The sequence below is a fragment of the Bison bison genome, unplaced genomic scaffold, assembly GCF_000754665.1.
Source record: "Bison bison bison isolate TAMUID 2011002044 unplaced genomic scaffold, Bison_UMD1.0 scf7180017864325, whole genome shotgun sequence".
Taxonomy (NCBI): domain Eukaryota; kingdom Metazoa; phylum Chordata; class Mammalia; order Artiodactyla; family Bovidae; genus Bison; species Bison bison.
Window position 1 is genome coordinate 1,175,462 of NW_011494897.1, and position 22,958 is coordinate 1,198,419.

Consider the following 22,958-nt stretch of genomic DNA (forward strand, 5'->3'; position numbering starts at 1 on the left):
GCCGCAGGCTGGTTTTGGGGGGCAAGGTCACTGCGAGAAACTAAGTGGCTATGGGGGAAGGAGGCAGGAGCCAGGCCCCGTTTACAAAATCAGTCTTCAGGCTGTTGTCTGCAGCACAGGAGATCTCAGGCGCGACCTCTTCCAGGCACAAAACAAAAGGGTGGAGGGGAGGAAGCAAGTGAGCTTGCTAATCTCAGTTGTTTATTTTTCCTCCCTCATTTCCTCCTGTGTTCCTCCAACCCAAATCCCCCAGCCTCTGGTTTCCCGCCCCTATCTGGTTAATAACCTCCCAGGGCAGCCTCCTCAGCAGCCCTCCTTGGCTCCCCCCTGTAATCTCTTCTCCAGGCTTTGCTGAGGCTGTATTTACCACCACACAGGATTTCCGTAGGTGATAACCGCAGGGCCTGGTGGCTCCGGGGCAGTCCCCCCTCCCCTCACGGGGGTCTATTTACGGCAGGGGAAGAATTCCAACCTCTGCCAAGAATATGATTGTCCTGAGGGGGTCTCACCTACACCAGTGGCTGAGCCCGCCTCTTGGTAAGAGTCACTCAAGCTCACACCCCTCCCTCCCTGACCTCCAAGTGTGTGGGGGCCCCAAATGCAGAGACAGGAGAGAAGGTACAAAGGCGAATTGTCTGAGGCGAGTCGCTCACTCACAAAGATCACAGGCAGAGGGTCTTGGGGCGGGACCTCCGAAAGTCTCCACCTCTTCCTCCTGGACTGGCCTTGTCAATCCAGGTCCCGCCGGAAGTGGGTATGCACCAGCCACCCCGCGTTCACTCATTCCAGGGCTGGTCGCTCAACACTCAGAGAAGTATCCACCTCCCAGGGTGGTTTGTTTTTAAACTTGGTATTGATGAGGAATGCACATGGGGTCACCAATTCAATGGTTTCACCATATGGACTTACTGAGGGAAGGAGCACCCAGATCAGAATATTGGCCGCACTCACAAGCCCTTCGCGATACCCCAACCTGGGCACTGCCACCTCCTTTCACTTCCAGCCCCCAGGACCACTGTCCTGACTCCTAACACCACAGATCCATTTTGCCTCCTGAGGTGTACACTGAAGAAGCTGGATTCCAGAGTTGCAGAGATAAGACTTTCGTTTTTCTCAGTCAACAGTATCTGGGAGGCAGGAGGCTTGTGGAGCCTGATCTGAGTGTTCTATTTTATTTTCAACTGTCAAGATCGCTAATTCCTTAACACCACATAACTGTGAGGAATTTTAGGGAAGGAGTTATCTTTAGTGAGAAACCCTGCAATGGGCAGCATGCCAAGTGTGGAGGAAAAGTGGAATGAGACAAGTTAGACGAAGGCGTTGCAAAGAGATAGGGACTGCGTGAAGCCGAGGCCTCCAGGGGCTTCAGGAAACGTGTTAACATTTTCACCAAAGGGAGAGAGAAAAGAATTCTAAACTCTCTCAACCACCTTCAGTCCATACTTGCCTCTTTCCACATTTTTCTCTATTTCTTGTTGTTGTTGTTCAGTCACTAAGTCATTTCTGACTCTTTGCAATCCCATTGACTGTAGCCCACCAGGCTCCCCTGTCTGTGGGATTTCCCAGGCAAGATAACCAGAGTGGGTTGCCAATTCCTGGGGACCTTCCCAACCCAGGGATCGAACCCATGTCTCTGGCATTGGCAAGTGGATTCTTTACCACTGACTCACCAGGGAAGCCCTCTGTATTTCTAGAGACACTATTTTAAGCAAAGCCATACCCCCTACCTCTTTACTTTAAACACGTGAAAACAGAAGGATAATATAAGCCACATATGTAATTGTGTGTGTGTGTGTGTGTGTGTGATAAAATACACATGACATAAAATTTACCATTAGTGATATTTAGTACATTCACAATATTGTGCAGCCATCACCACTACCTGGATCCAGAACCTTTATATCATCCTAAAAGGACACCTCACACTCATTAAGCTATCACTCTCCTTTCTCAAAACCATGTTCAGATGTTACCAAATAGGTGGCAATGTCTTCACTATATGTGTGTTGTCCAGGCCCTCCCCTACTCTTGTCAAAAAGAATGCTAATCTTCTCTCTTCATACAAGACCCACATAATGTCATTTTAAATTTTCTGGTAGTCATGCCAAAAAGGTAAAAAAAAAAAAAGTGAAAATAATTTTACTAATTTATTAATAGCCAATCCATTTTTATGGCTGAGTATTTCATTGTATATATCTTCTTAATTCGTTCATCTGTTGATGGACATTTAGGTTGCTTCTGTTTACAGAAACATGGATGAACCTAGAGATGATCATGCTAAGTCAGAAAGAGAAAGACTAATATCATCTGATATCACTTATATGTGGAATCTAAAATATGACACAGAAGAATGTATCTATGAAACACAAACAGACTCACAGACATAGAGAACAGACTTGTGGTTGCCAAAGGGAGAGGGTAGGGAAGGATGGCTTGTGAGTTTGGAATTAGCAGATGCAAACTATTATATACAGATGGATAAACAATAGGTCCTACTGTATAGAATAGGAAACACCACTCAATATCCTGTAATAATCATAATAAACCATTTAGCATATGAAAAAGATTATATATGTATACATATACATGTATAACTGAATCACTTTGCTATACAGCAGAAATTAATGCATACAGCTATACTTCAATAAAATAAATTTTAAAAAATAATTAATTTAATCCAATATTTCCAAACTGTTGTCATTTCAATGCATCATCATTATAAAAATGATTGCTGATCTATCTTGCACTCTTTTATTTGCACTAGGTATTTGAAATTGGGTGTGTATCTCTCATATATTGTACATCTCTGGGGGGACCAGCCATATTTCAGGAACCCCACATGGCTAATGGCTACCATGTTGGACAATGTGGCTCTACACAATTTGTAGAATGCTACCAAAATCCCAAATCATCTTTCTTAAAGGTGATTGTTAAATACTCAAACTTTTTTAAGGCTACAATTATGTTTTGAATATCAATTTACTTTCTCCCATTATGAAAAATAATACACCTGGAAACTAAGGAAATAAAAATTACCACTAAGCGCCAACACAAGAAAAACTATAATTGCTCTTTGGCACTCTGTACGTCATGATTTCTTTGTAGTTTTTTTCTCATTGTTTTGTGCACCACACAGCAGCATTACCACCACTTTGAGGCAGAAGCTCAAGGCCAACATAACCACTTACCAGAGGCAATTGTGCCGCTCTCTCCAGGGTCATGAGGAGGTTGGTGAACTAGCTTGTGTCTAAGAGTCTCTCCAACCCAGACATGCCAGGGTAGTAGGATGCCATTCATCCCTGCCATTTAACAGACACACACGGACACACACACACACACACACGTCCCAGGCCTTTCCTTCTACCCCATAGAACAGCCTGCAAAGGAGCAAGAACATCATCAGTCAGCCTTGCTAACTTGCTGGGAAAACACAAGGATCTAAACAGAAGCACTTTTATTTAGCATTCATACTCAGAAAGAAGAAAACCTAGCAGAAACCAGACTCGGTATGCAAGAATGTAAAAACATTTTTTTTTTTTTTGAGATTCCCAGAAGCTTCATGCCACAATGCCCCAAGCTGGGAAAAAACGTGCCATTTCATATGTTTATAACAACATCTGATTTAATATTATACAATTTTGCTTAGTCAAAACCAGAACAAATACCTTCAGATTTATTACATCCTTCTATTCAGTAACTTAAGTTATCATAGTTAATAATCCAACCATTTCAGAGCCCAAGAAAAAAAGCTTTCTAATTCTTTGGGATGAAAGATTCTGGAGATGCAGGTTTTTTTCATGGAGGATTTTAGGTTTTCAAGCTCTCAATGAAGCTTGAAATTCATCTTTTCCAGTTCACATGAAAAGAGTTTCCTCTGAAGCTTGGCTGGAAGGTAGAAAGAGAGGAAAACCAGTTGACAGACAGAATCTCTGTGGGCTTTTAGAGAATGTGGCAATTTCTCACCAGCATCTCTAACTCTTACCTTGTCTGGAAAAATAAAATAAACACAAAGAAACAAACACACAAAAAAGCCCATACCAATGGCCCCCATGTTCTTTACATTGGTAATGCTGTATTTTGGACTTCCTTCTTACTTCTTGATTCATTAAAAGGCACCAATTGATTTTTGCTTCGATTTGTTTTGTTCACACATCTTGTAGGATCTTAGTTCCCTGACCAGGGATCAAACCTAGGCCAACTGTAGTGGAAATGCAGAGTCTTAACCACTGGACCACCAGGGAAGTCCCATCAATTGATTTTAAAAAAGAAGCAAATGCCACTCTCTCAAAACATCCTACCCTCGCCTTCACCCACGGTGTCTGAAAGTCCATTCTCTATGTCTGCTTCTCCATTCCTTCTCTGCAAATAGGTTCACCAGTACTATTTTTCTAGATTCCATGTATGTATTAATATATGTATTAATACACAATATTTGGGCTTTCCTGATGGCTCAGACAGTAAAGAATCTCCCTGCAATGCAGGAGACCTGGGTTTGATTCCTGGGACAGGATAATCCTTGGGAAAAGGGAATGGCTACCTGCTCCAGTACTCCTGCCTGGAGAATTCAATGGACAGAGGAGCCTGGCAGGCTATAGTCCATGGGGTCGCTAGGAGCTGGACATGACTGAGCGACTATCACTTTCACTGATACTTTATTCTGACTGTAAGGCCCACACAACAATTACCTTCCAAGTAAAAATAAATTTAAAATAAACAAAATAAAAAGAAGCAAATATGCTTACAAAGCACTCTTTCTCATTATTTCCTCATGCATACATTATCACACAGGCATTTGTTACACAATTTGTGCACAATTGCTCAGCCCCAAGCATTGCCCCTTCCTGCCCAATTGAACTGAATTGAGCTGAATGATGCAGGAGTTGACTCAGTTGCCTGAAGGTCCATCCAAGTTTTGCCTTCAGAGCTCTGCTCTCATTCAGGACACAGGTGGTCTCCCACTGCCTCCAGATGTGGGTGCTAGGGTCCTCAGAGAGCTGGGAGACGCGTGTTTGGATCAGAATGAACCGATCACCCAATGTGGACATATCCGTGTTTTACCACAATGTATGCTAGTGAGTTCCATTTCTCAAAGAAAGCTAACATTTCTTTACACACCATTAGAGAGAATGCCAACATTAGAGTGGGGAGAGAGAGGACTCAGTAATGAGGTAAGAGTTTAGAACAGTTTGAGGCCTTCCTAAAAAGGAGGATTCCTAGGTCCCACTGCAGACCCACCACATGGGGATATCAGAGTATCAGATACAGGAATAGCCACTTTGAACAAAATCATTAGGTGATTCACAAACCCACTACAATCTCCACACAACAGTCTTAAATTTCCCTTCATTAAGTCTCATGTGAATGTTTCAAATGTAGGATTAAACCAGATTCCACTTGAAGATACTTTGAATTCTTGCCAACAGACTTTTTAAATTTTTACTGGAGTATAGTTGATTTACAATGTTGTGTTAGTTTCAGGGATATAGTGAAGTGAATCAGTTATACACATACACTGCCAACAGATTTTTAGCAGCAAGTTGCCAAAGTCAAAAGCCTTGAGTTCTGTTCTAACCCACCACCTATAACGTGTTACTTAACTTTTTCAAACCTCCTTGACATGAGTTATGCAACTAAGGGCAAGTGTGATTATAATACTGAAATAGCTTACGGAAGGCTTTCCCATCCATCCACCTCACTGGATCATCAGGAGGATCAAGTGGCATGCAGTGGATGAACTTGTTCTGCAGACTTCATGGCACCTGGCAAAGGCGGAGCACAATTAGTGTGTGGACACAGTTTTAGATCAAACATCTGATTTTTTTGAGGTCACATAAATCAGTCAGTCCTAAAGGAAATCAACCCTGAATATTCATTGAAAGGACTGATGCTGAAGCTGAAGTTCCAGTACTTTGGCCACCTGATGTGAAGAGCTGACTCATTGGAAAAGACCCTGATGCTGGAAAACATTGAGGGCAGGGGAAGAAGGGGGTGACAGATATTGAGATGGTTGGATGGCATCATCCACTCAATGGACATGAGTTTGAGCAAACTCCAGGAGATAGTGAGGGACAGGGAAGCCTGGCATGCTGTAGCCTATGGGGTTGAAAAGAGTTGTACATGAATTAGAGACTGAACCACAGATATCTGTTTTATTACTGAACAAAAAACAAAGCTAGCCTGGAGAATGTGCTTGAGGGATATAATATAGAAGTAATTAGACAACAATTTCTAATATAGACTCTCAGTAGAAAATTTATTCACCAAGCCTCAGGAAGCACTGGACAGCTACAGGCCTCTCCCATCTAGGGCAAGGTTTTTCTGCCAAGTTTACCACTTGGACCAAGGAGACTTCCCAGCAGTTTGAAGGTGGGCTGAGCCCAGGAAGAAAGAGGAAGGAGGAGGAGCAGAGTTCAGTTGCTACTCCCGAGTTTACCAGTCATTTTTCTCCTAAGAAGAAGGATGAGAGGAAATGGGAGGGGCCAAGACTAATTAATGCCTCTTCATTGGATGCATAAGAAATAAATATGAATACTCAAGCAGCCTGAGAGAATTTACTTTATCTGTCCCCAGATTCCTACCTGCCAATGCAGGAGATCCTGGTTTGATCCCTGGGTCAGGAAGATCCCCTGGAGGAGGAAACGGCAACCCACTCCAGGGTTCTTGCCTGGGAAATCCCATGGACAGAGGAGCCTGGTGGGCTACAATCCATGGGGTCACAAAAGAGTCAAACATAACTTAGGGACTAAACCACAACAGTGGTCAACCAGAAGGGGCAGGGCACCTTCAGAGAGGGAATCAGCTCCCTACCACCACCACCAAACCAGCCACTGCTCCACTAGAGACCTTCCCCTGCAGGAAGTGTGGAGTTTTCCCCCGTAAGTTTCTGAGAAGGGTCAGTTAAGTACATTGTGTTTCTCAAGGCCTTTCTATATTCAAGATGAAAAATGTAGCTCTTCTTCAGTTTTCCATCTCAAATTATTTCAAGCTACATTGACCAACATAGCGCATCAGAAGTTATGCATTAAAACCAACATATCTTAATTTATATCATAAAAGCATCCCAAATATAAGATGTTCTACACTTGAACTTACCCTTCTCAGTATCAAGTTACTAGTGAGTCCCAAGACCAAAATTTAATCCTCTTACAAGATCCAAAGAAGTTAAAGCCTGAAATTAAATTATCCCACTCTCAGTCAAGTTCAAAGACATTACATGTCAAATTCTTATTCTCTTTAGCTTCAGTAAGAAGAGTTCTTGATGTCCTGGGGTGTGGGGAGGAGAAGGTTGTGGCTCTGACAGCAGCTGTAGCCTGCGCTGGCTTTTCAGGAAGGGGCCTTAGAGTTTGGATTAATTCAACTCTAAGCCTCTCTTGTACCTCATTTTTTTTAACATTGTTTTTTATTTGGTGTAGAATACACATAAAACTTATGCTGTTAACAATTTTCAAGTATACAATTCAGTAGTAGTATGTATTTTCACATTGTTGTGTAACCATCACCACCATTCCTCTCCAGAACTCTTGTCCTCTTGCAAACCTGAAGGCCCACACTCATTAAACAATAACCACCATCCTCTCTCCTCCAGCCCCTGACAATCACAACTCTTCTATCTCTATACATTTGATTATACTAGATACCTCGTATGAGTAGAATCATACAGCATTTGTCATTTTGTGACTGGCCTTTTTCACATAGCATAATGTCCTTAAGGTTCATCTGTGTTGTAGCACATGTCAGAATTATTTTCCTCTCTGAGGCTGAATCACCTTCCATTGTATGGATACAATTTGTTTATCCATTCATCTGTCGGTGGACATTTCATTTGTTTTCCACTCTTGGCTGCTACGAACTTGGGTGTACGTGCCTCAGTTTCTGTTGTTGGATTGGCACATATACACTATTGATACTATACTATACTAATAAACAATTGATGGGAACCTATTGTATAGCACAGGGAACTCTACTCAGTGCTCTGGGGTGTCCTAAATGGGAGGGAAATCCAAAGGGAGGGAATATATGCATATGTACGACTGATTCATTTTACTGTGCAGAAGAAGCTAGCACAACATTGTAAAGCAGCTGTGTGTGTGTGTGCTAAGTCGCTTTAGTCATGTCCGACTCTGCAACCCCATGGACTATAGCCTGCCACACTCCTCTGCCCATAGGATTCTCCAGGCAGGAATACTGGAGTGTGTTGCCATCTCCTCCAGGGGATCTTCCCAACCCAGGGATTGAACCCAAGCCTCTTAGGTCTCCTGCGTGGCAGGTGGGTTCTTTACCACTAGCGCCACCTGGTAAACAATTACACTGCAATAAAAAGTATTTTTTAAAAAGTGCCCCATGTGTGTTTTGCCAAAGGCCATAGCAAATTGAGAAGGAAAGATTCTTCTCAAAGGACTCCTTTAAAGGAAGAAGGGTAAATGGTTTTATTTGAGGTGCTCATCAATCATTGCCAGGTGACTGTAATCCACAAAGAGGTTAATGATGGCACCATGTTTACCGTATCTGGGGGAGATGAACTCATCCCTATAAACAGTCTGCTCTCTCGGGGGTAGCATGTGAGACATTACCGCCTTAAACACATTTTCATGGTTCAGTATAAAAACATGATGAGAAAGGGCTTCTTAGAACAAGTATTTATTTTCTGCCTGAGAAGCTTGAAATGTGGATACTACTAATAAAGACCCACACTTCTAAACGTAGCGTAACAAAGAGTAAAAGTATTGGAGTCTTCCGACAGCTCATGTCCAGAACATTATCTGCAAATATACTCATTGCCAACTGAGATGATGCAAAACGTCAGACACGCATCTGTGGGAAGGCACCTCCTCCCACAGGAAGCAAGATGTTGGGGCAAGTGAGATTAATACAATTAAAACTTTAAAACACAGTCTGAAACAGGGAAATATGGTTGAGCAACACATGGCTGAGACTTGAGATCTGTATCTCCTTTCCTTTCAAAAGCCCTGCGAGCATAATGAGAGTACAGCTTTAAGAACTAAGATTCACCCCACCAGGCATTAATGGTGTCCAGAAACTATGTGAACAATCTGATTTGACATCCCCAAGACGTTAATATCTGTCCAACGCCAAACCCGAGGGGGAAACATGTTAATTTTCTCAACCTTCTGATAGCACGTATACAAGATCTCTGAGTCCCACAAAAGGCTCCAAATATATTCTCTAGGACTTCAACTGCCTTAAAATATAGGCTTGCATTTATCTTGGCCACATTAACGAGATCTGTTTGACCAATACATTTATATTTATGATGACTGAGGGCAGATTATGGTTGTTAAAATTTGTCCTTGGGACATGAAAACACTCCTCTGTCATTAATACATTCTGTAATATAAACTATGATGTCAGGTCAACGTAAAGGGTAAAAACGTTCCGAAAGTATGCACACATCATTTTTTAAAGCAATTGAGCCTAATGGAATAACAAAGGTCATCATAACAAACCATTACAGCCTTGGTCTTGGCAACTCTGGCCACAGAAGAATCTCCAAGAAACGATCATCATTCCTCCAATGTTATGGCATCCAGACGACAGGAATGGCTCGCAAATGAGTCATACGGGCTCAGATCCTCGGTAGCTATGTGAGCGCGGGACGATCAATTATTCATGTGTTTACAAAGAGCTTTCCCGGTTGATGTTAACCAGAGCTGCTTGCAAAGAAGAGCTCTCCAGCTGTCCTTGGTCGTCCTGGGCCTCCGACTAACAAGCCACTTTAATTGTTGGCAAGTCATCTGGAAGATGGTCCTCCCCTAGACCAAGTACACGCCATCACTTTGAGACTTTATTAGGTGTAAAAATATTAATCAGAAATAATTATGACAACAATACCTTATTTACAATACTCCCGGAAAAGCCCATAGAGGTTTGAACTTGACTTAGATCCCACCAAGCTCCATATGGACTAGAACCTTGACCATTGAAGACACAGGCAGAGAGAAGAGGGGCTTCCAAGGATGAAGAAGAATCAGGGGCTGTGGGCCTCATGAGGGAGGCAGGAAAGAACCATTTAAAATGTTGTAGGAGGGGGCTTCCCTGGTGATCCACTGGTTAAGACTCCACACTTCCACTGCAGGGAGTGTGGGTTCGAGCTTTGGTCAGAGAACTAAGATCCCATGTGTTGCAAAGGGTGGCCAAATAAATAATTTTTAAAAATTAAACACAAAAAATTTTCAAAGCTAGTATAGTGTTAAAAGTAAATACAATAAACTAAAATGCTCTCTAAAGGTAAAGGAGCATGACAGAGGATCACCAAGGGTGAAGAGATGAGATCTGTCAATAATCAAATATGAATGAACTTGACCCATCGAATAAAACCAGCCTTGCTGCTGCTGCTAAGTCGCTTCAGTCGTGTCCGACTCTGTGCGACCCCATAGACCGCAGCCCACTAGGCTCCTCTGTCCCTGGGATTCTCCAGGCAAGAACACTGGAGTGGGTTGCCATTTCCTTCTCCAATGCATAAAAGTGAAAAGTGAAAGTGAAGTCGCTCAGTCATGTCCGACTCTTAGCGACCCCATGGACTGGAGCCTACCAGGCTCCTCCGTCCACGGGATTTTCCAGGCAAGAGTACTGGAGTGGGGTGCCATTGCCTTCTCCTTCTTCTGGAGTGGGGTGCCATTGCCTTCTCTGAAAACCAGCCTTGGAAGAAGTCAAATGGGAAGTCACTTCTCAGGTCCCTTTCTTCCTTAATACAGCTGACTGTCTGTCCGGGAAGACTAATAATGTGATTAAGGCAACTCCTCTTTCTGAGCTAGACCGTGGAGCGTGGGACCAGGTGGTCCCCTCGGTCCCCTGTCAGCTGTGTTTTGAGGGAGAGCAGGATCCGAGTCAAGGCTGTGGCCTGAGCCTTCTCCTCTGAAGACAATCCAGTCCATGCAGACAAAGGAATGCCTCAGGTACATTTTTATTATCCCAGTTCTAAGAACATCATGGTACTGAGCCAGATCCTTCCCCTTTCTTGAAACTGGGTAACTTGAGACACTATCATCACTCACTCATCCATTTCTAAGAAAGCGGTAGAAGCAAGTAATGTCTGTTCTTGCTGGTATGAGATCATAGTATAGAGTGAATGTGTATGTACAGTCGGGAGCACTAGCACCCCTGGGGTAATTCTGCTTAATGTGGTGGGAGGCAACTTTGGTTGAGCATAGTTGCCATAGAAAAGTGAAGCTGGCGGACAAGGGATGGGGCCTCCCTGGCCCATGAAGCATGCTGGAGACCTTGTGTTACATACTACTGTAAGACCAGGACTGGAGAGCCTGGGTTTCCGCCTCTCACTCTGATCCACTCCATCTAACCACGAAAACAGGTTTGGAAAATGAGTCCAAAGAAAGGAACTGCTTCTTCCTAAGGGCTTTGGCAGGAGAGCTGGTCTAAGACACCCTCTCCACTCCTCCCTTTAACGTTTTAGTCCAGTCCCATCCTTCTGGCCCAGTGAGAGAGGCCTCTTCCACGTGGCAGGGGCCCTTTATCGTCTTCCCTCTTCTAATGAACAACCTCTGGCTCAGCACAGACCTCATTTCTGGCTGGTCCTCCCTCTAGAGATCAGTGCAAAGCTTCCCAAAAGGTGACCAGAAATAGACCTCTGAGGAGGGCAGTGTTAAACCCAAACAGAATTCTTCACTGCAGTTCTCTCTGGCGCCCTGTACTGGCTGCTGGGCCTTTGGAAGAGGAGTGAGGCATGCCAGACTTCCCAAAGTTATTAGTCCAGGGAATTCATTTTTTAGTAGCTTCCCTGCAAGCTCCGACAGTAAAGAATCCACTTGCAATGCAAGAGGCCTGGGTTCGATCTCTGAGTAGGGAAGATCCCCTGGAGAAGGGAATAGCTACCAACTCCAGTATTCTTGCCTGGAGAATTCCGTGGACAGAGGAGCCTAGAGGGCTGCAGTCCATGGAGTGGCAGAATCGAACACAACTGAGTGTCTAACACTGCAAGCAAACTTTCAGAACATCCCGGACCCAGTCAAACTTAGTGATGTGCGGTGTTAAGGTATCAACAGGCCTGAGAGTCACTCTGGCATCTTTGAGAGACTCCACAGTATCTGTTCTTGGCCACCATGGATTGCTTTGATTTGTCACTGAGTTCTGGGGGGTACCTGCCTACCGTCACTGCTGGTGACAGCCTCCAGATGGTTTTCCAAAGTCACACTTGGCTAAGTCAAGCTTGCCTGACCTTTTCACACAGTTCTAGCAAACCAGCAGCCCTCCCCCAAGGGCATCTCCTCAACCGGTAGGAGACGAGGAGGAGTTTTTCGCATTGTCCGGCCTAATTTCCATCAGGCCCACCCTGATTTCTTTCTGCCCTTGTGTGTAAGTTGCTGTTTCTTGCTCCTATTTGTGATGATCTGACCTTTTCTGGGGAGTAGCTGGCAACGTGGCCCTTTAAGCAGCCTGCCTAGGCTTTTTCCCACACGGTCCTTTGCAGGGTCTCCAGCTGTTCTGTAATTCTCAGACTGCACAGTGTGGCTGCAGAAGACACTGCCACCCAGAACGAAACACACACCGACAGTGGCTGCTTTTGTCTGACCGTGAAAGCCCATCGTCCACAGCTTTAAGGAGACCTCTCTGACAGTCTGCGATGGTCTCTACTCCTGACCCTCTATTTCAAGTCGAATTGTGTGCAAAGGTTCAGTCTCCAAAATAAACCAGACTTCAGTCCTGCCTTTGGCATTAACCAACTCATTAAATATAAAATAAACACAAGTAAATGGTTTTTAAATCTCACTGACAGAAAGCTTGGCAACGACTCTGAGATTCTAGAGGTCACTGGAACCTCTGTCTTAAAACTGGAATCTTCCTCACACTCTGAGGAGCAGGAGACTCTGCACAAATGAGGAGGGGGTTAGGGTACCCCTTCAATTGGAAGGCTGCCCTGCAATGCACAGGACAGGGTCTGCATGAGTGTGGCCTTTGACACACACTGAGTCCCTTAGGAAGTGGCTGTTACTATTGAAAAGGGGTTAGAAGTTCCGGTCTAAGGCATTCACCTTGCCCTGAATACTATCTAGGGCCAGCCACCAAACCAACCTTGAGTTTCTCATCACTGTCTAAGTATTGGCTGCTCTCAACAGAACTGATAATCACATGGTTCCCTAAATCCTGTGTGCGTTCTGCCATAGATTTCCAAGGTCCAATTAGTAATGCTACTTGCTGAATTCTTTCTGGGTTGGCCAGAAAGTTTGTTTGGGTTTTTCCATTGTATTGGCCAATCCAATATTTTTACTTTAATTTATCTGTAGTTTCAGCATAAAGTGAATTTATTGGGGAAGGTGATGGGCCAAGGATGACTGATTAATTATTTTAATTCCACTTCACTTCAAGCGTGGGGAAAACAAATTCCAATAATTCACCAACCAGAAAACATATATACGTGCACCTGTTACCTTATAACTTAACCTCAGAACTAGGCTAGGTTCCAACCATTACTAACCACTTGTATAAAACCAAAGTGAAACATACACGGCTTTAGGTTGAAAAGTATGTTTACATGACAGCCCTTCAAAGACGAGAGTATGCCTGAAGATGTTGTGTGTGTGTGTATGTGTGTGAGGTGACAGAATGATTGGTTTTGCCCATTCACATCTGTCAGCTTCAAAGTCTGACTTCTTGCCAAGAAGTGAGTACAACCTGAAACTAGTCAAAGCAGCTTCCATTTATTTACAGTTTAGAAACACATTTTTCATGACTTAGCTTCCTAATACAAAGAGCAAAATGGCAATGAAAGATAAACATCATCAGATACTAGAGTTATATAATTTGATGAGGAGAAAAATTAGATACTGGTTGTTAAGTGAATTGACATATGTTTTGCTTTTCTCCTTTGAAAGATTTTATTCAAAACCTGAAATACAGTGGTTTATTTCAAATCACACAATCACATTTCTTCTCATCCATGGGTCTCAGGACTTTTTCATCCTGGTTTTGAGGAGGAGCAACCAGTCTTGAGTTGATGGGACCAGCAAGATCCAGAAGGACCCCGTGACAGCACAGCCACGCTTTTAGGGCCAAGTTCCCACAGCAGAGCAGCAGAGAATACCTAGAGGTTATCTCAGTTTCTTTCAAAAAAAATTTTCTAGGCTAGAAAACTAAAACCTATCGGTCGGTTTCCCTCTTTTCAACAGCATGGCTGAGCTGTGACAATGCCACTAGGTGGCATCATGTCCCCTCCAGACCATTTCTTTGGGCATCGTTTCCCAGGGTGACATAAACAGCATCTCAGACAACAGGAGGCAAGGGTGCCTCGCCTACTTAGTGTGACTGTTCCCTCTTGTATACTGGGAAAAGTTTGGTCTCACCAATGGGATATAGTTGATATTCTGTTCCATGGCAAGGAAGATTTTGTCTTCCATTCCTCCTACTCCATATCAGAGTCTGACAACAATGCTGCTCTCTTGAGTTGATTTTCTTCCCTGACATCTCTGCTGTCTTGCCGCCCAGAGGCACAGTGTGCCCTGAAGGATCCATCAAATGCCATGGACACTAAGGTAATAGTGCCAGATCCAAAACGATCTAGGGGAAACCAACGTCTGAGTGTTTACTGAAGGCCAGGCTCTTTATACCCTTTTAAAAGCCTGTCTAGGACTTGAGGGGGAAAAGTGAAGTGACAGTCCAGCCTTATTTGGAGTGCTATTTAATTTCCATTGCATGCTGAGGAACGGGGTAAGAAAATATTCCAGAACATTTCTCTCGATCCCCCACCCTTTCTCTTCTCTCCTTTTCCCTAAGGCATAGCAGTAAGATGATGGAGGTTATAAGTAGGTGAATGGAGAAGAAGGAGAAAACATTATTCCACAATCATAGTTAAACAAGTGATTTTTAGAATCCTGCCTTATCATTTAGGTGACTTACTGAAGTCCTATTAAGTTATCAAACCTTTCTTTGCTTTGTAGGCTGGGACGCTGGAAGCACTGGGACACAAGGAAGAAGTCCAGAGAAAGATGAAAAACTTGGAGATCACAGTTCTAAAGAAAATGCCGAAGAGTCAAATGCCCCATTTCAAAATACTGTGTTTCAAGTGTTGTCAGTTTTGAGGACATTTTTTTAAACGCATCTGCTATTCCAGGACATATGATTCCTATTCCTGGCCGAGCAGGTACACAGGGTCTCCCACGTGGATGGTCCCTGGGTTTTCCAGGACAAAATATTGTCCAAAGAGGGGTGATTTTCCGTATAACTTTCGTTCAGAAGGGTCACACAGGCGGTAACTGCAACAGGAAAAAGACCATAATGAGTCACAGCCAATCAGAAGGAAGAGCTCAAACGGTACGTGATCTCTTCTCAGCGGACGGATCCACACACAGGGCCGCCATGTTGCCCCGCTCCAGCGAGCGCGTTCCCTTCAAGAGGTCAGAACAGCGCCTCCTGGGGTTGTGCCCAGTGCACAGACTACCAAAGTGTTACCAAGGGCCACATTCCCACCTCTTTTCTCTTTGGAATGTCCCCTTTTTCGGCATTAAGGAATTAGGGACTCAGTATGCTTCAGTTCAGTTCAGTCGCTCAGTCGTGTCCGACTCTTTGCGACCCCATGAATCGCAGCAAGGGCCAGGCCTCCCTGTCCATCACCAACTCCCGGAGTTCACTCAGACTCACGTCCATTGAGTCAGTGATGCCATCCAGCCATCTCATCCTCTGTCGTTCCCTTCTCCTCCTGCCCCCAATCCCTCCCAGCATCAGAGTCTTTTCCAATGAGTCAACTGTTGACTCATTGGAGGTGGCCAAAGTACTGGAGTTTCAGCTTTAGCATCATTCCTTCCAAAGAAATCCCAGGGCTGATCTCCTTCAGAATGGACTGGTTGGATAGACATTACTTTATCACTTCCCTCGGCATCTCTCCTCCTGACTCCACATGTGTGATCAAAACCACAGCCTGAGCAGTCCGTCAGGCTGAGAGGCCTGGAGTCATCCTTTGCACTGGTTCCCTCCCTTTCCAGTGTGTTCATAGCTGCCAGGTCCTGAGGTTTTTCCTGTACCAAGTCTTTTGAATTTTCTCACTTTTTTCTTCCACTGTCAATAATCTCACTTTATGCATCCTCAGATAACTCTAATAACTCTTTTCTACCCCCCTGGCTTGGTGGCTCCTCTCTGGGCTCCCCTCCCCCAGTTCCCCAAGCACTAGAATTCTACCTTTTCTTCAAGGCCCAACTCCAAAGCCACATGTCCTAGGAAAGAAACTCAGGATCCCTGGGCTAGGAGCGGTCTCCCCATCCTGGATTTCCTCTGCTGCCCCTTGAACACACATGTGCTGTGTCCTGCACTGTTAGAGCATGTCTGCCTGTTCTACAAGACAGAGAGTCTGTGGAGAGCAGGAAATGTGACTAAGTCCCTTGTATCACTCACACCCAAGGCTGGGCCCTGTATGTCACCGGTGACCGACAATCATCTGTTGAACAAATTAAACGTGTTGGTATAAAACCCTCTGTTAGGAGCAATATTCCTATCTTTGGAGCTTCCCCAGTGGCTCAACGGCAAAGAATTTGCCTGCAAGGCAGGAGAATCAGGTTGGATCCCTGGGTTGGAAAGATCCCCTGGAGGAGGAAATGGCAACCCACTCCAGTATTCTTGCCTGGGAAATCCCATGGCCAGAGGAGCCTGGCAAGCTACAGCCCATGGGATCACAAAAGAGTCGAACACGAATGAACAACTAAATGGAAACAACAAATTCACATCTTTTTCAGGCAAAAAATGCAAGAATCACCAGGAAAAGTGTACATGGGATGTGCATGAATAACATGGCAAGATTCTCCCCTCCCCCACCTCCACCAGGAGAAAGGTTTCCTTCTGTCTCTCATTTAATCTAACTCCAACTTTAATCATTTTTATAGCATTTTGATGGAAAGCACTTTTTCATTCTACTGTTTTCTGAGAAAAACAACCATTGCAACAACTCAGGTCTAATTTTGTTCTGCATATCAGAGGTGGCTAATGAGAAAATGGGGAGGGTGAAACCTCTAGCCTCTGCCCCCAGCTGCAGGCGCTATGTCTGTTCTGGTCATTGTTGTATGCCAGCAGCCTGGCACCTGGTACGTTGAAGCCACTCGAAATGAGGTTGGTTGAGCCAACAAATAAATCAACAGGTGGATGGGAACCATGAGCCGCTGATCCAGCCGGTCCTGCCTGGCCAACAACATTCCCCTGCTCTGCAGTCAGGTCTGCACTGATGCTGGACCCTGGGGACCAGGCACGTCTCCTAGCCTGCCTCTCCAGTCTCAGCCTGCAATACCAGGGACATTTGGAGATGTGTCTGTCGGAGGGTGACTTCTTCAGGATGGAAGCAGATCGGGCACTTTATGACTCGGGATTTCTGCTTCTTGCAAGCTGGGTAGCCTGAAGCTCTGATTATCTCAGAGAGGGGATTGAGAGTCAGTTCTGTGCAAACACTGACAGTTTACAAAGAACATCACACAGATTATCTGTTAATCCCTACAATGTGCCTATGTGGGAATATGTATCGCCCCCACTTCACAGGGAGGTCTCAGAGAAGTAACAGACTTGCCCAGGATCTAAGTGGTCAGGCTCAGGCCAGAACTGAGGTCTGGCTCACTTCAGACTCAGGACTTTTCCCACCAGGGATGTGACCCCTGGTCATCTTTGTACCTCCTGGGTACTACACACACACACATGAGAAGAGGTGAGGGGGTTAATATTTATTCTGCACAAACCTTCAGCCATGCATGGGTTTCCTTGCCCCTTGACATCACCACCCACACACACAGGTACTCCCCCTCCAGGTAATTTAGGAAGGGAGGACCCACAGGGGTTGCCACCCCTCCCAGCCCAGCCCCTTAACCTGCTCAGGGTTGGGCCAAGGAGTTGGTTTGTAGGCGCGGCACCACGAAAAGCCCCCAGCTCTGTCCCACTGACGCTCCTGCTGACATTGTCGCCATTGATCTGTGGGGAGACTCGACAAACGAGATCAACAGCGACCCCTTGTGGGACTGAGGCGATATTGTCCGCTGTCTGTGAATTCACATCCACACCAAGCTTTTTGTTCAAGAGACAGAAAACAAGGCATGATCTCATACATGGATCTTCCTTGATTTTTTTCTTCCAAATATACAAATTTTGCTTTTGCAGCTGATGATAGGATTGTGGTGCTGGTAACCCCATGGACTGTAGTCCACCAAGCTCCTCTATCCATGGGATTCTACAGGCAAGAATACGGGAGTGGGTTGCCATTTCCTTCTCCAGGGGATCTTCCCAACCCAGGGATGAAACCCAGGTCTCCTATTTTGCAGGCAGATTCTTTACCATCTGAGCCACCAGGGAAGCCCTGATGATGGGATTAATAAATTGCAAATCCATGTAAAATCACCTTTCTTGGGCTTCCCTGGTGGCTCAGTGGTTAAGAATCCACCTGCCAATGCAGGAGACACGGGTTTGATCCCTGGTCTGTGAAGATTCCACATGCCACAGAGCAATTAAGCCCATGCACCACAACTACTGAGCCTGTGCTCTAGAACCCAGGAGCTGCAACTATTGAAGCCCGGTGCCCTAGAGCCTGTGCTCTGCAACAAGAGTAGCCACCACAGTGACAAGCCCAAGCACGGCAGCTAAAGAGTAGCCCCCACTCATCATAAGTAGAGAAAAGCCCTCATAGCAATGAAGACCCAGCACAGCCAAAAAATAAATAAAATTGCCTTTCTTAGTGAATTTTCTCTTCCAGTGAATATGAAACACACTACCACATTAATGGGAGACACACATTTTGTTTCACTTAAAACAAAGGTCTCCATCCTTAAGGGTGTGGTGTGAGTGGAAACTGTTACCTGTAAAGTGCTGTGGACTGGTGAGAGCTGCTTGCTTTACTCACTTATTGGTCAATGCCCAGACCATGGTTTGCAAGCAGGGTCTCTGATCACCACTGGGTCCCCACCGAGGGCACAGGATACTTCTAGGGACACCCAACTTGCTATGTGTATGAGCAGGTCAGGAATAAAACAGCACTGTGAAGACACCACAGACAGGAGGGACTGAAGGCCAAGCAGGTTGGGCTACCTTGCATTTAATGCAGCCTCAGAAAACGGAAAGAAGTGTCTCCAGGATTTTCCTTCTCTCAGAATGTGCCAAGCTCATAAGCGGAAACTATCAATAACCACAGTCTACATGGTCATTATGTATTTTATCATCTATTTTAAAAAGTAGTGTTTATTGCTTTATTCTAACCAAGGGGGAGCATAAACCAGGAGAGATATACAGTCCATGCGTGTGTGCTCACTCTCAGTTATGTCCAACTCTTTGCCACCCCGTGGACTGTAACCCTCCAGGCTCCTCTGTCCATGGGATTCTCCAGGCAAGAATACTGGAGTGGGTAGCTATTCCCTTCTCCAGGGGATCTTCCTGACCCAGGGATTGAACCCTGGTCTCCTGTGTGTCCTGCACTGGCAGGTGGATTCTTTACCACCAAGCCACTTACTCTTATTAGGTCCGTTTTTACAAATAAACTGAAACATCAAGCACATAACTGACTTGCCAAAGTCACACAATTACGGGGGCAGGGGAGGACAGAGCCTGGTGGGTGGGGGGAGCTGTCTCCTTCCATAGTATCACTCGCACCAAATCCTTCTGTCTTTACTTCAGCACAGCACAGCCTGACACAGGCAGAGAGCAGCAAATGTCATTGTCCAAGTCCTCCTGCATCTAACAAAACATATGTTTCGACAGAACGAACGAGGTGATTCTTCGTATTGAAAGGAACAATGACAGACCCACACCGCTCCTGTGGGATCAGCATGGGAGTCACTCTCCCTCCAGCAAGAAAATAATAATTCCTTCTTCATATTTTCCTGCCAGCAGACCAGCCTCCACTGTGAGTATTTCACAGACAAAGGTTCCTCTGGGCCTGCGATCAGCAGCCATTCAACACTGGTCTCCCAGCTGAGAACCTGCCTTCCTGGAGCACTGCCCTGGGACACAGGGGACCCGGGAAGAGGGAAAGCAGAGCTCCCAGGTATCCTGCCCAGGAGGAAAGCCAGGGAGCAGAGAGGAGGCCCCCGAAACCACTTTGCTTCACTTCTTTGATTTATGTCAGGCGGCCCAGGCCTTTCTCTTCCCAATTTATGGCCATCTGTCCTGGGAGGGACATAAATTACGGCATCTATGGCAATTTAAATCTCAGTAAGATACAGGAGAAGACACCTAGGCTGGCTGTCCCGTCTCCTGGGGTATTAAGAGCAATTAGGGTGGACTGGTTGGGCTGCTGAGGGGCTGCAGGAGATCCAGAAGGCTGGGCTACTCCCAGGGGTCAATTTTCCTCCTTCTATAAACACAAGATCCCAGTGGAAGGAGGGGCACCAAAGATTCAGAGGACTGGCCCCAAAGACACTTTCTGAATCCAGAAGGAAAGGTACCAGGCACCAAGCACTGTTGGGAGGAGAGAACAAGATGATGTATACAAATGGATAACAGCCAATTTTCCAAATCATTTGGCTGGCTTGCACACAGAACCCATGGAGGTCTGTCCTGCTCCACTGACTTCATAGGGAGGAACAGCCAGGGCCTGAGCTAGAGAAGAGCCTGCTGATCAGCTGGCAGAACCAGGACTCTAACCCCATGATGGGGGGCTTTCCCCACCTGCCCTGCCCTCCTCCTCCACAGAGCTGCTCAGTGATCACAGCAAAGTGGGAAGATGGAAGATTTTCCAGTTTGTGCTAATAGTGAGTGAACCAGCACATTTGGAGGAATCACTAGTCCTTCGCTGCAGCTTCTCTGACTCGCTCCTCTCCGGAGTGTCCGGTCATGTCTAATAAAGTCTCCTCTAACATTTCATTACTATCATCCTCAAACAGATGGGCTTCCCTGGTGTCTTGGACGGAAAGAATCTGTCTGCAGTGCAGGAAAGGGAGTCTGTTTCATTCCATCTTTCACCAAGCTTGTTAGTCCAAGCTCTTTGGACCACCAGCCTCCTTTGATCAGCACCCATCCCTCTCTTGGGCTTCCCTGGTGACTCAGATGGTAAAGAATCAGCCTGCATTGCAAGGGACCTGGGTTCGACTCCTGAGTCAGGAAGATCCCCTGGAGGAGGGAATGGCCACCCACTCTAGTATTCTGGCCTGGAGAATTCCATGGACAGAGGAGCCTGGTGAGCTACAGTCCATGGAGACACAAAGAGTCAGACACGACTAAGCAACTACACTTTGATCATCAAACAGGCAGATGAGTTCAAAGAATTTTACAGAGAACATCCAATTGTCAGTCATTTGACCCAAAACATAACATTTTACTGTATTTCCTTTATCATATGTATTTATCCATCCATCAATCCATCGTCATTTTTTTTCCATTTCCAAGTAAGTCACAGATGTCAGCAAATTTCACCTTGAAACAGTTCAGCTGGAATATCATTTCCTAGGGTTAAAATTTCTTAACTATTTTTGAGGGATGATAAAATTTACATGGAGTGAAATGTATAAATCTTAGGTGTTCTATTAACATTTTGTTGTTATTCAGTTGCTAAGTCGTGTCCAACTCTTTTTTTTTTCCTTCTTTTTTCTTTTTTTTAATTGAAGCATAGTTGATGTACAATATTATATGTTCCAGGTGTAGTGATTTATGATTTTTAAAGATAATACTCCATTTATAGTTATTATAAAATATTGGCTATGCTCCCTGTGTTGTACAATATATCCTTGTAGCTTATTTTTTTAACTTTTTATTTTGTATTGAAATATAGCCAATTAATGGGACTTCTCTGGTGGCTCAGATGGTAAAGAATCTGCTTGCTAAGCAGGAAACACAGGAGATTCAGGTTCGATCCCTGGGTTGGGAAGATCCCCTGGAGAAGGGAAGGCAATACACTCCAGTATTCTTGACTAAAGAGCTCCATGGACAGAGGAGCCTGGCAGGCTACAGTCTATAGGGTTGCAAAGAGTCAGACATGACTGAGTGAGTAAGCCACACAGACACACACACACACACACACACACAGTCGATTAACAATGTTGTGATAGTTTCAGGTGTACAGCAGAGCGACTCAGCCATACATATACATGTATGATTTCTCCCCCAAACTCCCCTCCCATCCAGGTGTAGCCTCCTCTTTGAATGTTTCTGCAAATTTGCACTCAATGGTGGGGATCCAAGAAAAAGCAGCCATTTGCCCTTCACCTCAGTAATCTGGAATCTCCCCTCCCAACCTCCCTCCAACCCACCTCGTTTGACTCTGCTCCTGACCTCCCTCTCTGCCATGTGGCCTGGCCCTGGAATGACTGTCCACCTCGCTGTAGCCTGGTCTTGATGCAGGACGCTGGTCTCCATGGACCGCAGGTGCTGGCTTCATGCCTGGGGGCAACATGCTGTCTGGGACAGAGTCCCCACCCCCAGGCTTCAGCCTGCCAGGGAGGGGCCGATAGTAGTTTCTGGGTCAGCAGAATCAGCAGAGAGGGATGTATGTGTACACAGTCAGCCGTGTCTGACTCTTTGCAACCCCATGGACTGAAGCCAACCAGGCTCCTCTGACCATAGGATTCTCCCGGCAAGAATACTGGAGTGGGTAGCCATTCCCTTCTCCAGGCGATCTTCCTGACTCAGGGGTTGAACCCAGGTCTCCTGCATTGCAGGCAGATTCTTTACCATCTGAGCCACTAGGGAAACCCAGGAGAGGGATGAGTGCTGATTAAAGGAGACTGGTGGTCCAGAGAGCTTAGACCAATGAGCTCGGTGAAAGATGGAACGAAACAGACTCCCATTCCAGGGGAACAAATTTGGTCACACAAGTCCCAGTATAACCTCCTCTTAATGTGCTCTTCATGATGCCTTTTATGTCAGATGGCCAAAGTTCACTTCATTCCTTCCTCAAGTCTTCTGGGGCTTTGACTAAAGCAGAAGTTACCAACCACCCCCCCCCCACTTCTTCCCTCTCCTCTTCTGCAAGTAATACCCAAGGATTCATGTCAGGGTCCAAGCTGAGGGCCTCAGAGGCTGAAGAAATGAGACCTGACACCTGA

At 45.3% G+C, this 22,958-nt stretch overlaps 1 protein-coding gene across 4 annotated transcripts in view; it reads right to left on the reverse strand.

Annotated features, from left to right (window-relative positions):
* Window positions 1-22,958, reverse strand: part of MARC1 (mitochondrial amidoxime reducing component 1) — a 41,061-nt gene that overhangs the window by 4,270 nt on the left and 13,833 nt on the right. Inside the window, exons 7-8 of one of the 4 annotated variants that reach the window (XM_010853263.1) lie at window positions 5,669-5,759; window positions 3,210-3,377 (exon numbers count right to left, since the gene is read on the reverse strand). In XM_010853263.1, coding sequence (XP_010851565.1) covers window positions 5,693-5,759 — 67 coding nt within the window. In that variant the 3' untranslated portion in view covers window positions 3,210-3,377; window positions 5,669-5,692. Of the gene's footprint in view, window positions 1-3,209; window positions 3,378-3,557; window positions 3,886-5,668; window positions 5,760-13,649; window positions 15,222-22,958 lie in introns of those variants that run through there. The other 3 variants (XM_010853261.1, XM_010853262.1, XM_010853260.1) reach the window with 3 other exon arrangements.